Source organism: Bos javanicus, chromosome 2 (genome assembly GCF_032452875.1).
Source record: "Bos javanicus breed banteng chromosome 2, ARS-OSU_banteng_1.0, whole genome shotgun sequence".
NCBI classification, from domain to species: domain Eukaryota; kingdom Metazoa; phylum Chordata; class Mammalia; order Artiodactyla; family Bovidae; genus Bos; species Bos javanicus.
Window position 1 is genome coordinate 106505148 of NC_083869.1, and position 14800 is coordinate 106519947.

General features: G+C 47.9%; 1 protein-coding gene and 1 long non-coding RNA gene across 2 annotated transcripts; one reads left to right on the forward strand and one right to left on the reverse strand.

Moving 5' to 3' along the window:
• Window positions 1–1665: 1665 nt before the first annotated feature.
• On the forward strand, window positions 1666–7788 carry CATIP (ciliogenesis associated TTC17 interacting protein). The gene is made up of 10 exons (XM_061385048.1): window positions 1666–1813; window positions 1988–2080; window positions 2477–2677; window positions 2954–3009; window positions 3172–3258; window positions 3449–3616; window positions 5230–5354; window positions 6252–6328; window positions 7062–7150; window positions 7390–7788. Exons 1-10 carry the CDS (start codon window positions 1789–1791, stop codon window positions 7618–7620), a joined length of 1152 nt encoding a protein of 383 aa, XP_061241032.1. The 5' UTR covers window positions 1666–1788; the 3' UTR covers window positions 7621–7788.
• Window positions 3952–7067, reverse strand: LOC133228976 (uncharacterized). Its single transcript, XR_009730431.1, has 2 exons — window positions 6231–7067; window positions 3952–5825 (listed from the first exon to the last, which is right to left on the reverse strand). It is a non-coding gene; the product is annotated as an uncharacterized LOC133228976 (long non-coding RNA).
• Window positions 7789–14800: the final 7012 nt, after the last annotated feature.

A 14800-nucleotide genomic window follows, 5' to 3' on the forward strand; every position in this document is an offset into this window, starting at 1 on the left:
CTATCTATCTATCTCACATTTTGTTTATGGATTCACCAGTTGATGAACAATTGGGTTGTTTCCACTTTTTGTGTATTCTGCATAATGATGCTATGAATATCTGTGTGTACGTTTTTATGTGGACAGATGTTTTCAGCTCTCTTGGGTATACACCTCAGAGTGGAATTGTCATATAGTAACTTCACATTTAATATTTTGAGGAACTAACAAACCACTTCCCAAAGCAGCTGTGAATTTTCTTAATGCCACTGGTGGTGGCTCACGTGCAGAGTGGGCTTTTATTTATTTTTTTTTTTTTTCAGAGCGGGCTTTTAAAAATTAGTGCTCAATGTTTTAAAATGCAAATTTTAAAACATAAGTATTTTTAAAATGTCTAAGTTCAATTTTGTCACGTCATTCTAATTATAAACCTAGCTAATGCTTTTTAAATGTATTTATCTATTTATTTTTGGCTGTGCTGGGCCTTTGTCGGTGCTCAGGCTTTCTCTAGTTGCAGTGAGCGCTGGCTATTTGTTATGTGCATGGTCTTCTCATTGCAGTGGCTTCTTCTGTCGCAGAGCACAGGCTCTAGGTGCTCAGGCGTCAGCAGTTGCAACCCGTGGGCTCTAAAGCTTGGGCTCAGTACTTCTGGTGTACGGGCTTACTTGCTCCTCAGCGTGTGGAATCTTCCTGGACCAGGGATCAAACCCATGTTCCATGCATTGGATTCCTAGTCACTGTACCACCAAGGACGTCCTAGCTAATATTAACTTTTAAGGGGACTTCAATTAACAATATGTCCTCTTTACAAAATTAAAACTGCTTTAGGCAGTTTGTGCCTTATTTATTCATTCCATATATTCTACTACTTTTTTAAAAGCAACTGATTGTTATATGCCAATTATAAAAAGCAGAGACATCACTTTGCTAACAAAGGTCTGTATAGTCAAAGCTATGGTTTTTCCAGTAGTCATGTGTGGATGTGAGAGCTGGACCATAAGGAAGGCTGAGCATCAAAGAATTGATGCTTCCAAACCACAGTGCTGGAGAAGACTCTAGAGAATCCCTTGAACTGCAAGGAGACCAAACCAGTCAATACTTAAAGGAAAGCAACCCTGAATATTCATTGGAAGGACTGCTGCTGAAGCTGAAGCTCCAATACTTCGGCCACCTGATGCAAAGAGCTGACTCATTGGAAAAGACCCTGATGCTGGGAAAGATGGAGGGCAGGAGGAGAAGGGAGCAACAGAGGATGAGATGGTTGAGTGGCATCATCAACTCAAAGGACAGTGAAGGACAGGGAAGTCTGGCATGCTTCAGTCTGTAGGGTTGCAAAGAGTCAGGCACAACTAAGCAACTGAACAACATATCCTGGTAACACTGGAAAAAATAAAGGAAAAATAATTCTCTAATTTTTTTTTAACAAATTGATAAACCAGCTTCCCAAGTACTTTTAATGCAATCTAATAAAAGTATACATATAAATATAGTAAAATTTAAAGTTTTTTTTAAAGTATTGGTTCTATTTACAATGCCAGTAAGAACTGAACTCCAAAGTGCAGTTGTGTGTTACAGCTTCCAAGGTCATTGTAAATGCTCATGTCATCTCCTCTGCCGCCTAAGAATGTCAGATACTCCCTCTGCTGGACAGTACCTCAAATTTGGGCTTAGCCCAGAAGTCACAGTTCCAACCAGCTACTCAAAGTTCTGGGTGTTTAGTGAAATGGGTTGATGGCCCTTTAAGAGGCGGTAGGGAGCTCCCAGTTGCCATGGAGACATCTGGATACAAAGCAGGTAGCAGCAGGCAGCATGTCCTCTAAAGTTCAATCCAAAGGTGAGAAGGGGGCTGAGGAGTTGGGGGGTGGGGGCCTGGAAAGTGAGGGGGGCATCTCTCCCTCATCATCCACCTTGGGGTGGCCTTGAAAGATTCTACTCTTGGGACTCTGGCCCCATCACTGTCCTTCTCAGGGCCCGCCATCTGCCATCTCAGCCTCTCCTCTCTCCATAGGCTCCAAAGCCAAGGACCACCAACCGTCAACCCAGGGGAATCTGCCACCCCCAGAGGCCAATGCTGAGGCCATCCACTTCCTCAACTCCCTCCGTGAGCCTGGGCGGTGAGAGTGGAGGGGGTGGGCAAAACTGTGGACCGGAGGGAAGACAGAAAGCCCAGACATGGCCACCCCTCTCTCAGCCTTGAATCTCCTGGGACTCAGAAAGGGCCTGAAGCATATTGGTTGATCGTCTTCAACTAATGGAAGACCCCAGGGACACAGTAGGGGTGGGGATCGCTGTGCATGTGTGTGTGTGAGGAGGGGTGGGGGTGTCTTCACCTCTGACCGCTGCAGAGGCCAATGGAGGGGAGGCAAGGGCTGCCTGGGAGACGTGAGATGAGGAGAGGGTGGGTGGAGACCATGGGGGCACTGCTGGCCAGGGGGTCAGAGAGTTGAGGGCTAGGAGCTGGGGCTTTAACTGTTCCCACGGGACCCTCACTCCGCAGGGCAGGAGGAGCTGCTGCTGCTGTTCTTCTCGGAGACTCTGGTCATGGTCTCGGACACAGGGGAGCCTCAGGGAGAGCTGACCATTGAGGTGCAGAGAGGGAAATACAAAGACCAATCTGGTGTCATAACGTACTTCCCCTTCGTGCATGCCTCCAGCCGAGGCTTCGTGGACAAAACACTCTGCGGAAGCTCCCTTCTGGGTAGAGTTCCTGACCACCGCCCCCCCCAACCCCTACCGTCCTACCCTGCCCCCCACTCCCAGCCCCTAACTCCCAAGACGTTCACTTAGTACCAACCCTTTGATTTCACCTTGGGACTAGAATGAGGCAAAGAGAAAGCATGGGTTGTGGGGTGACAGCAAGATAATCACAGTCTTAGTTTTGACCTGTGGCCACCCTACCCCTGAGTTGTCCAGCCCAGGCCACCACCAACCCTTCCCACAGTCTCCAGCCCTGTCTCCACCTCCCTCCCCCCAGCCTATCTCTCATGGAAACTGGAGGTTGTGGAACAACAGAGTCAGGAGTTCATCAAGGTACCTCCTGGGCCCCCAGCCTTGACCACAGATGGAAGATTTTCTATCCACATCTCTCCTCGGTTTTCTCATTTATGGAGGACGGACAAGGTGGCCTCCGGGGGATCTCACTCATATACAGTCGGTGAGTCCCTGATTCTCCCTTCCTGCTCTGGCCCCTAGTTCCACATTCTCCCCATGGAACAGAAGATGAGTTTGCTGAAGCAGGATGATCAGCTGGCCATGACCAGAATGGTCAAGGAGGGTGAGGTAAGGTGAGAGCCAGGTGGGAGCCATAACTCAACATCCTCTTTGGAACCACAAACAGGGGACAGATGGTGTCAGGCCAGGAGCCTGCCCTGGGAACCATAGGGACTGGACCGTATGCTCAACATCTGGCTTGCCCAACCTCCCTCTACTTCCCAGCTCAAGGTCCCTGACCCAGATTTGTCCTGAACAGGAAGTGAAGACCGAAGTGACTTTCTTCCCCAGGCCCTCCATTGAGGGCTTCGTCTCCCAGGCCGCTAACCTGGTGTTGCTGAGGGTGATGGCCTGGCGGCATACGGTGCCCAGCAACGCCCGTTTCCTGGCCTTGGACACTGAAGGCAAACTCTGCTGTTCTACTTACGTGAGCCATCTCCCTGGGTGGGGACTTGGTCTGCAGGCAAACTAGAAGGGGCAGAGCTGATTTGGGAGAAAAGGCAGCTGTGGAGTGGAAGAGCAGGTGGGGTTGGGATAAACCCTGGTGTGTGGGGGTGAAACTTCCAAGGGCAGGAGAAAACAAGATTGCGTTTGTTAGAGAGAAGACCAAGGCAAGTGGCGTGAGGAAGATAGGGACTAAAAAGGTGGGAGCCATGGAAGAAAGTGATGCTTTTTGCACAAAAGTCAATTCAGGAAAAAAAACATAGTGTGGGGCCACTTTTAGAGACTTTTTTTAAACATCAGGAAATTTAAATCTCCAACTTCACTTGAATTTTATTTTATTATGTCTCAGCCCTGAAGGGTGCTTCTTATTTTGGCTAAACTTTCATCACCAACCTACCTAGGACTTCCTGCAGTATGTGATTTTGAAGCTGTGTCTGTGGACATACACTTTGGGGGCTGATTTGACCAGCTTTGTAAATGACACGGGAGTCTCTTCTGTCACAAACATGACAAACAGCAAAGAGTTTGACACAAACAGGCACATACCATGTCCCCCCAATTTTCTCTGAAATGTTTTTATGTTAGCACTTTTCTCCTCGCAGCCATAGCTGTAATAGGGATTTAAGTTTTAATTACAACAGGTAGCTTGCATGGGCCTGAGACAGCCCCATATCTCAGTCTCAATTCTTTCTCCTTGGAAGAAAAGCTATGACAAACCTAGACCACATATTAAAAAGCAGAGATAGCACTTTGCCAACACATCTCTGTATAGTTAAAACTGTGGTTTTTCCAGTAGTCATGTACAGATGTGAGACTTGGACCATAAAAAAGGCTGAGCACGGAAGAACTGATGCTTTTGAACTATGGTGCTAGAGAAGACTCTTGAGAGTCCCTTGGACAGCAAGGAGATCAAACCAGTCAATCCTAAAAGAAATCAATCTTGAATATTCATTGGAAGGACTGTTGCTGAAGCTGAAGCTCCAATACTTTGGCCACCTGATGTGGAGAGCCTCCAATACATTGGAAAAGACCCTGATGCTGGGAAAGATTGAAGGCAGGAGGAGAAGGGGGCAACAGAGGATGAGATGGTTGGATGGCATCACTGGTTCAATGGACATGAATTGGAGCAAACTCTGGGAGATATTGAAGGACGGGGAAGCCTGGCATGCTGCAGTCCATAAAGCTGCAAAGTGTCAGACACGACTTAGAAACTGAACAATAAAAAAGTCCCTCTCCAGAGCCTCACTACCCTCTCTCCCCCCAGTAACCCAACCCCTGTCCTCTCCCACACTCACACCTAGTTGGTTATCTATGTTACAGAATCTGCCAGCTAGAAGCAGTTGGTCATGGAGCTGGCATGGACAGGGGTTGAGGCAGGAGCAGGGTGGAGCTGGCTCTCTATGAGAGGACCTCAACTTAACCCGGGGCTGCAACCCAAATCTTGTGGAGCCTAAGGGTCTGGACAGCCAAGGGTTGCTTATCACCAGTGAACAAGCAATGAAGCTACAAGATGGAGAGAAGGGCAGGGTGAGATGCAGGGGGAGGTCCTGGTGGGCATCCGCCTCACCTCCCTCCCTTCATTTCGGTTGCTGCCAGCAAGCCCTGGGCTCCCAGACGATCCAGGTGGGCCATCAGCAGGTGGAAGTGTTCATTGTGGAGCAGACGGTACACTCAGAACAAGGCATCCCCATGTCCTGCCAGTTCTACCTGCTCTCTGATGGGTGAGCTACTGTCGGTAAGGCCAAGGGGGCAGTACTGAGCACAAACATGGGAGCTCAGTCACCTGGGCGGAGATGGGCCAAGTCTTCCTTCACTACCAGGGAGACTTGTTGTTGAGATCGGAGTGCCCCCAGCGTTACCCACTCATTCACCTTTTTCCATATATTCGCTCGTGTTCCTGATCTTCACAATGCCTCCCAAATCTCACCAAAGAGCGCTGAACAGTTGAGGGAGTCAAGGTCAACTTCACAGGGGATAGCTAAAGTAGCTGCCACAGGTGTGGGTGTAATGTTGAAAAACACAAAAGTTTGAACAACTTAGCACTCGATAAGATCTTCAGGTTGGAGGAAGAGTCTTAATACACTGCCAAGCTGTCACCAGCAAAGCACAGGCACCGAAATCCTGAGAAAATTCGGAAGGGAGAAGAGCTTTGTTTCTTGAAATTTCCACAGAGGTACTGACAGAATCACCAACTGGGAAAAGCAAACGAACAAACACATTAGAACTTTGTTGGCTTTCCTTATTTTATAATTTGGCTTGCCATTTCTTTCTTTCTTTTTTTTTCTTGGCTGCACTTCATGGCTTGTGGGATCTTAGTTCCCCAACCAGGGATTGAACCCAGGCCCTTGGCAGTGAAAGCGTGGAGTCCCACTGGCGTGCCACGGAGCTCTTTCATGGTTCTATTAGCACGCACACTATAAAGGTCTTGCACATGTGCACATATCTTCAAAGTAGACACAGTCCCCATTATCTGGGGATCTAAACATGAACAGCACCCTGGAACTCAAAGACAAGTGGGGGAGGGGGAGAGGACGGCAGTAAAGGGAGGCCCGCAGGACACCCTTCAAAGGAGCCGGCTGGTCTAGGAAGACTCACACCTTTTCCGTGTTGCACTCCAGGCACCTGGCCAAGAGGATCCAGGTGGGCTCCCCGGGGTGCTGCATGATCACCAAGGTGCCTGTATTGAGGGAAGAGGGTGAGTGAAGCCACTGAGACTCCCAGGGTGCAGGGGCTGCCTTGAGTGCGCCATCTCTGGGGTGGGAGGCCAAATGAGACACAGAGGCTTTGCTTTCCAGTAAGTGCGTAGTCCCTCAGTCATGTCTGACTCTTTGCAACCCTATGGACTGTAGCCTGCCAGGCTCCTCTGTCCATGGGGATTCTCCAGGCAAGAATACTGGAGTGGGTTGCCATTTCCTTCTCCAGGGGATCTTCTCGACCCGGGGATGGAGCTCAGGTCTCCTGCATTACAGGCGGATTCTTTACCATCTGAGCCACTAGGGAAGCCCTTGATTTCCAGTCCCTGTCCCTAATTAGGAGAGGATCACTTTGCTGGGAACTCCGCCCATATAGGCAGCCAGAACCCTGAGGTTTTCTCTGAGACTGCCTAGAACAGGTGCCCTCCAATCATCCCTCTATATCTGAGGAAGGTTCTCGGGTCAGAATAGGCATGCAGCCTTCCTCCCACCCAGGGGCTTCCCTGGTGGTTCAGTCAGTAAAGAATCTTCCTGCAACGCAGGAGACCCAGGTTCTATCCCTGGGTCGGGATGATCCCCTCGAGAAGGGAATGGCAACCCACTCCATTATTCTTGCCTGGAGAATCCCATGGACAGAGGAGCCTGGCGGGCTACACAGTCCATGGGAGTCGGAAAGAGTCAGACACGACTTAGCAACTAAACCACCACCACCTTCCTCCCACGGGACTCCTTCAGATGATATTGAGCCTCGCCCAGTATTTAAGAAGAAGCCCCTGGTGTGGGAGGAGGACCTGGAGCTCTACTCGCGGTTCCTGGACCGAAAGGTGAGGAGGGGCTGCAGGCAGCCTGAGGTCCCCATCCCTCCCAACCCCCTTAACCCCCTACCCCCGCCCTGGGCATATATTCCACCTTTTGTCATCACTTTTCCTGCCCGGTTGAAATACTGCACCCCGAGGGGTTGGGGACCCCAGCGTTCCTAATTCCTCCATGGGTCAAAGGAGGAGGGTGCGCCCCTGGGGAGCGGGAGTCCGGGTCCGGCTCAGGCTCGCCACGGCACCACCAGGAGGAGCTCCGTCTCAGCCACAACAGCTATCTACGGCAGCACCCCGAGGCCCAGGCGCTCATCTCCGACTTCCTGCTCTTCCTGCTGCTGCGCCAGCCGGTCGACGTGGTCACCTTCGCCGCCGAGTACTTCGGCCCTTTCGCCAAGAGACGCTCGCCCACCCCAGCCTTGCGCTCCTCCAACCGGCCCAGCCCTTTCCGCGAGCTGGAGCCGGAGCGCAGCGAGGCCTAGGCGGGCAGCACGGCGGGCCCGGGGCCTCCCTGGCGGGGACTGGACGGGAAGCGGGGGCGTCAGGGCTGGGCTGGGACGGGACGCGGGCGGGACGCACCCCGGAGGCACCATTTCCTGCCTGCGGTTTCTAATGGGAATAAACGGGGCGCTCCCCAGCCTCTGCTGTGATCCGGATCCTTCTCTGGCCAGCGTCTGGGGCTGAACATAGGAAACGTGAACAGGGTTTATCGAGCGATTTTCAGCCTTTCTTCCTAGATTTTTATTATGATCAATATCCCTATTTTGGGCTTTCCTGGGGGCTCAGTCACTAAAGAATCTGCCTGCAATGCAGGAGACCCAGGTTCAGTCCCTGGGTCGGGAAGATCCCTTGGAGAAGGAAATGTCAACCCACTTCAGTTTTCTTGCCTGGAGAATTCCATGGACAGGCGAGCCTGGAGCTACAGTCCATGGGGTTGCAAAAGTCCGACACGACTGAGCGACTACACCACCACCATCCCTATTTTACAAATAAGAAAATAGAGGCACGAAAATGTTAACAGAGTTAACACGTGGGAAATAGGATTCAAACCTGGACGTTGGATCCCCAAAACGGACATTTTAGGAATTTCTCTGGTGGCCCATTGGCTAAGATTCCAAGCTCCCATTGCAGGAGGTCTGGTTGGATCCCTGCTGAGGGAACTAGATCCCACTGTATGTGTCTGTGTTCAATATAGCTCAGTCATGTGGGACTCTTTTCAACTGGAAATCTTTGCCATCTCATGGAGTACCAGGCTCCTCTGTCCATGGAATTTTCCAGGCAAGAATATTGGAGCGGGTTGCCATTCCCTTCACCAGGGGATCTTCCCAATCCAGGGATATAACCAGCATCTGGGGCTCCTGCATCGGTAGAGGGATATTCTTGACTGCTTAGCCTCCAGGAAAGCTCTTAAGATTCCCCTAACCCTAACCCAATTAACAATTTGCATGCTGCAAATAAAGATCCCACAGGCTGCAACTAAGACCTGATGCAATGAAATAAATAAACAAAATAAGAAAACCCCACATTTTTAGTCCCTAGGTTAGTCAGGATAGAGGGGCGGGGCTTTTGGCAAACAGAATAATTAATAGAGCCCACTCAGCATAATTGCCGGCTACCGTCAAAGAAACAAAGAAGTCAGTGTGTTCACCAGCAGCCTTGCTCAACAACACTCCAGAAGCTTTCCAACCCTCCCTCCCTCCCCATGCCACCAGCTTACCTTCTTCCTCCCAGTCTCCACTACACACAGGAACCCCTAAACTGCATGGAGGGTCCCCAGTTACAAAGAATAGGCAGGCGATCATCACCTCCTTTTGGCTCCTTGGTTAATGATAGTTCTGGCCAGTGACTTGTTTCTGCCCAATACAACTCAGTAACAAATAGGGGGCCACCCCCAATGTGGCAGCTAGTAATCTGAACATAGACTCCATCCTTCCATCTGTTCATTCCTCCCACCAGCTAAGAGACAAGGGTCCCAGAGCTTTGCACTCCAGTGGACAAGAGGGACCAATATTTACAAGACTGTAATGATGGAAATGTTCTCTACCTGCCAATGTCCAGTAGGGTAGCCACAAGTCACATGTGGCCACTGAGTACTAGAAATGTGATTAATATGACTGAGGAACTGAAGTTCTACTTTAATTTTAATTAATTTCCATTTAAATAGCCACACGTGGCTAGCAGCTATCAGCCTGGATAGCAACAGCTATAGAGGATGAGGTCTTTTCATTCAGTCAGGCAATCAGCTCAACAAATATCGGGTTCCTTCCATGCGCCAGGATTGTTCTGAACACTCGGAGATTAGCAGGGACAAGACCAAGCTTCTGTCCTCACGGCACTTGCAGATAGCATGAGGAGACAGACAGCAAACACAAAAGATCATTTATTATGTGAAATTTCAGATATTTTTATGAAAACAATTATGGCTGAGTCATGGACAGAAAGGGATTCATGGGTGGAGGCTTAAGGGAGGGTTTCTCTGATGTCTCAGCTGAGTTGGGATCTGAATGATCAGGAGTCAGACCCGTGAAGAGCTGTGGGAATAGCAAGCCAAAGGAATGGCAAGTGCAAAGGCTCTGAGCATGGCAAGTTGGTGTCAGAAGGCCAGCAAGGCTGATCCACAATGGGGGTGGGGCAGGAGGGAGAAGCTGGTGTGAAAGTGCTCAGTCATGGTGAGGTAGGGACAGCTGGGTCTTGAAGAGCCTCCTAAGCACTGCGAGTTCCCATCCATGGAGAACTGAAACCAAGGTTGACCCAGCCCAGTGCACCCAGAATGTTCCTGCAGAGACTTTGAGGGCTCCCTCAAGTGCCTGATGCTTTGCTGTGGTCGGGGGGAAGGGAGGGCAGTAACGTCCAGCCCACAGACATCCTTCCTCTGTAGAGCATCAGGTGACTTGGGAAGGGGTCTGCCACTTCCCTGCCTTCTCTCCCATTCCAACACCAGTTTGTTTTTAGATTGTATCATTTGTCCCCAGAACTTCTATGATTCCCATTTCTTACTCCATACTCCTAAGCTATATATATCTCTGAACATATGGAAAACTATAATACAATATGGAACGTCCCTGGTGGTCCAGTGGTTAAGAATCTACCTGTCAATGCAGGGGACACGGGTTCAATCCCTGATCTGGGAAGACCTCACATGCAGCAACTAAGCCCACATGCCACAATTACTGAGCCTGAGCTCTAGAGAACCGTGCTCCGCAACAAGAGAAGCCCAAGCACCACAAGGAAGGGTAGCCACCAGTCACTGCACCTAGAGAAAGCCTGCATGCAGCAACAAAAACCCAGCGCAACCAAAAATAACTAATTAAAAAACTAAAGGACAATATCACAACCAGGATTTTTTCCACATTTTTTTTTTTTGGTGGTAATATATACATAAAGGGGCTTCCCTGTGATTCGGCTGGTAAAGAATTCGCCAGCATTGTCGGAGACCTGGGTTCAATTCCTGGGTTGGGAAGATCCCCTGGAGAAGGGAAAGGTACCCATTCCAGTATTCTGGCCTGGAGAATTCAATAAAGTGAAAGTGATAGTCACTCAGTCGTATCTGACTCTTTGTGACCCCCATGGACTGTAGCTTGCCAGGCTCCTCTGTCCATGGAGTTCTTCAGGCCAGAATACTGGAGAGGGTTGCTATTCCCTTCTCCAGGGGATCTTCCTGACCCAGGCATCGAACCTGGGTCTCCTGCACTGCAGACAAATTCTTTACTGTGTGAGCCACCAGGGAAGCCCAAAATATGCTGTACCCTTTTAACCATTTTTAGGTGTACAATTCACTGGCATTAAGTACATTCACATTGTTGTACAACCATCACCACCATCTGTTTCTGGAACATTTTTGTCATCCCAGACGAAATCTTTGTACCCATTAAATAATAACTCCCTTTTTTTCCCATCCCACAGCCTGTAGTAATCATTGTCCTATTTTCTGCCTCTGTAAATTTGCCTTGTGTAAGTGGAATCATACAATATTTGTCCTTTTGTGACTGGCTTATTTCACTTAGCATACTGTTTTCAAGGTTCATCCACATGGTAGCATATATCAGAATTTCATTTCTCTTTAAGGCTGAATAATATTCCATTGGATAGATATAGCACTTTATTCCTCTTGATAGGTATTTGAATGATTTCCTCCTTTTGGCTACTGTGAAAAACGTTGCTCTGAACACAACTGTACAAGTATCTGTTTGAATTTCTGCTTTGAATCAACCAGGATATTGACCTTGACACAACCCACAGCTCTTTTTCAGATGTCCCTATTTTTACTCTTACTTATGTACAGATGTTAAATAATGAAAGAGTAAAACATGAAAACTTTACAAATTGATTTTTTTCATTTAGCATGATTTCTTGGAGATTCTTCCAAGTTACTGTGTATCAGTAGTTTGTTCCTTTCACAGCTAAATAGGAATCAATGGTTTGTACTGCACTTAGTTTAACCATTCTCCTGTTGAATGACAGCTAGGCTAATTTTAGTTTGGGGCTATTAGAGATAAAGCTGTTATCAACATTCATATACAGGTTTTAGTATGAACATAAGTTTTAACCTCTCTGGGATACATGTATACCATAGTATATTATGAATATCACAGTACAGTCTATGGTATGGATGTACTGTACTTTGGTTAACGATTCACCTGTTGAAGAATGGTATGGATTGTTTCTAGTTTGAGCTCTTATAATTAAAGCTGCTATAAAAATTTGTGTACAGATTTCTGTGTGAACATAAATGATCATTTCTCCAGTTTAAAAAAAAAATGCCCAGGAGTGCAGTTGCTAAATCATATAGTAGTTGCATTTTTAATTTTTGGGGGGGAGTTATAATTTTATTTATTTTTGGCTGTGCTGGGTCTTCATTGTTGTGCCTGGGCCCTCTCCAGCTGTGGCAAGTGGGGGCTTCTCATTGCAGTGGCTTCTCTGTCCCTGAGCACGGGCTTCAGAAGGTGCAGTATGCAGGCTGCCAGGCTCCAGAGCACAGGCTCAATTGTTGTGGAGCTCTGGCTTAGCTGCTCCACCACACGGGGATCCTCTAAGATTAGGGATCGAACTCATGTCTCCTATATTGGCAGGCGGATTCTTTACCACTGAGTCACCAGGGAAGACCACATCTTTAATTTTTAAAGAAATTTCCAAAGTATCTCCAGAGTGGTTATACCATTTTATATTCCCACAAGCAATACATGAGTGATTGACCTAGTTTCTCCACATCCTCATCAATATTTGATATTGTGACTACTTTTTATTTTATCCACTCTGATTGGGCTATAGTCAATCTCATTATGATTTCATTTGTATTTTCCTAATGGCTACTTTGGCCACCTCATGCAAAGAGTTGACCCATTGGAAAAGACTCTGATGCTGGGAGGGATTGGGGGCAGGAGGAGAAAGGGACGACAGAAGATGAGATGGTTGGATGGCGTCACTGACTCAATGGACGTGAGTTTGAGACAACTCCGGGAGTTGGTGATGGACAGGGAGGCCTGGTGTGCTGCGATTCATGGGGTCGCAAAGAGTCGGACACAACTGAGCGACTGAACTGAAGTGAACTGAAATGAATGGCTAACAACACCAAACATCTTTTCATATATTTGTTTGCCATCTGTATGTCCTGTTTGGTGAGGTGTGTGTTCATGACTTCTGCCCATTTCTTTTTCATTTTTTTTTTTTTTTTCGGCCACACCACGAGACTTGTGGGATCTCAGTTCCCCAACCAGGAATTGAATCCCTGGTCACAACAGTGAAAGCACTGAAGTCCAACCACTGGACCACCAGGGAACTCCCTGCCCATTTCTAATTGGGCTGTTTGTGTTTTCACTCTCGAGTTTTAAGAGAGTTCCTTATTTCTAGATACTGGTGTTTTGTCAGATATGTGGTTTGTAAATATTTTCTGTGAATTTTTAGCTTTTCTTTTAACATGGTTCTTCACAGAGGTAAAGTTTTCATTTTGATAAGGTCCAGTTCATCCTTTTCCCCTTTATCAGTCAGGCTTTTGGTGTCAAGTCTAAGAAGTCTTCGTCTAGTCCTAGATCCTGAAGGTTTTCTCCTACTTTTTTTTTTCTTTTTTGTTTTGGGCCATGCTCTGCGGCTTACAGATCTTAAGTCCCTCCACCAGGGATGGAACCCGAGTCACAGCAGTGAAAATGCAGAATCCTATCCACTGGACTGCCAGGGAATTCCCTTCCTTACTTTTTTTCTAAAAATTTTATAGTTTTAAATTTACATTTAAGTCTGTGATCCATTTTGATCGAATTGGGCTTCATGCAATTTCACTCTACGCATATAGGGCTTAGTATTCAGCAACAACTCCAGATCTGAGGGGACCACTATGCAGATTTCCAGAGCTCTGGCTCATGGAGACACTAGCCAGAAAGCCCTGCTCTTAACCATTACACATACTGCCTCTTGTGTAAGGCAGAGTTTGTGCTGGATTTAATCAGTGATTTAATCAGTCATTAAGTTACACTCACCAAGTTCCTAACTATAGGGCAGGCCTCAAAAAATGCAAAGAGGACGACCTTTGTCTTAGGGTCTCCAGAGAAACAAAACCAACAGAAAATATAAATAGATAGGCAGATAGATAGATAATAAGGAACTAGCCCATGAGAGTATAGAGGCTAAGAAGTCCCAAGATCTGCAAGCTGAAAACCCTGGAGTCAAGGGCATATACAATTCCAATCTGAGTCTGAAGGTCTGAGAAACAGGAGGGCTGATGATATATAAGTTCTAGTCCAAACTAAGTCTGAAGACCGAAGAAGACTAGTGTTCAGTTCAAAGGCACTCATCGAGAGAGAGAATTCTCCCTTACTCAGCCTTTTGTTCTTGTCAAATTCATTGGATGATACCCACATTAGGGAGAGAAATCTGATTTACTTAGTCTACTGCTGCTGCTAAGTCGCTTCAGTCGTGTCCAACTCTGTGCAACCCCACAGACGGCAGCCCACCAGGCTTCTCCGTCCCTGGGATTCTCCAGGCAAGAACACCTGAGTGGGTTGCCATTTCCTTCTCCAATGCGTGAAAGTGAAAAGTGAAAGTGAAGTTGCTCAGTCATGTCCGACTCTTAGTGACCCCATGGACTATAGCCTACGAGGCTCGAAATTCAAATATTAATGTCCTCCAAAAACACCCTTACAGACACACCTAGAATGTCTGACCAAATTACTGGGCTCCCCATGGCTCAAACTGACACACAAAAATTAAACCATCACAGCCTCCTACCCCAGCCCTATCCCCCAGCCACCCCACGTGAGTCCAAAGTAGTGATTGCAAACCTGTGTAAACCCTAGAGGTCAAGGCTGGTGACTTGAGCAACGGGATTGCACATCGACAAACCACAGTGCTGCTCTGTCATTCGTGACTCAACCATTCACCCCTCTACCCCTGCCTCTCCCGTCCCTCCAGCCTCTCTTTTCAACGAGGAGCCAGGAAATTGGCTGCCTCCCCCCATCCTGGGGTTCCAAGCTTTGGCTCAAGTTTTTGACTCAACCTGAGGAAACATCACATCCCAGATCAAGCCTGGGCTTGGGAACAAGCCCTGATTTTCTCTGTGTCTGGAGGTCCAGACTTTGGAGTTGGAAACACCATGACAATTCGAGTTTTAAATCTTCTTGGCAGAAAAGAAAGGATACAGGATAGAGGACATGAGTGGGCATGGCAGGGAGAAGA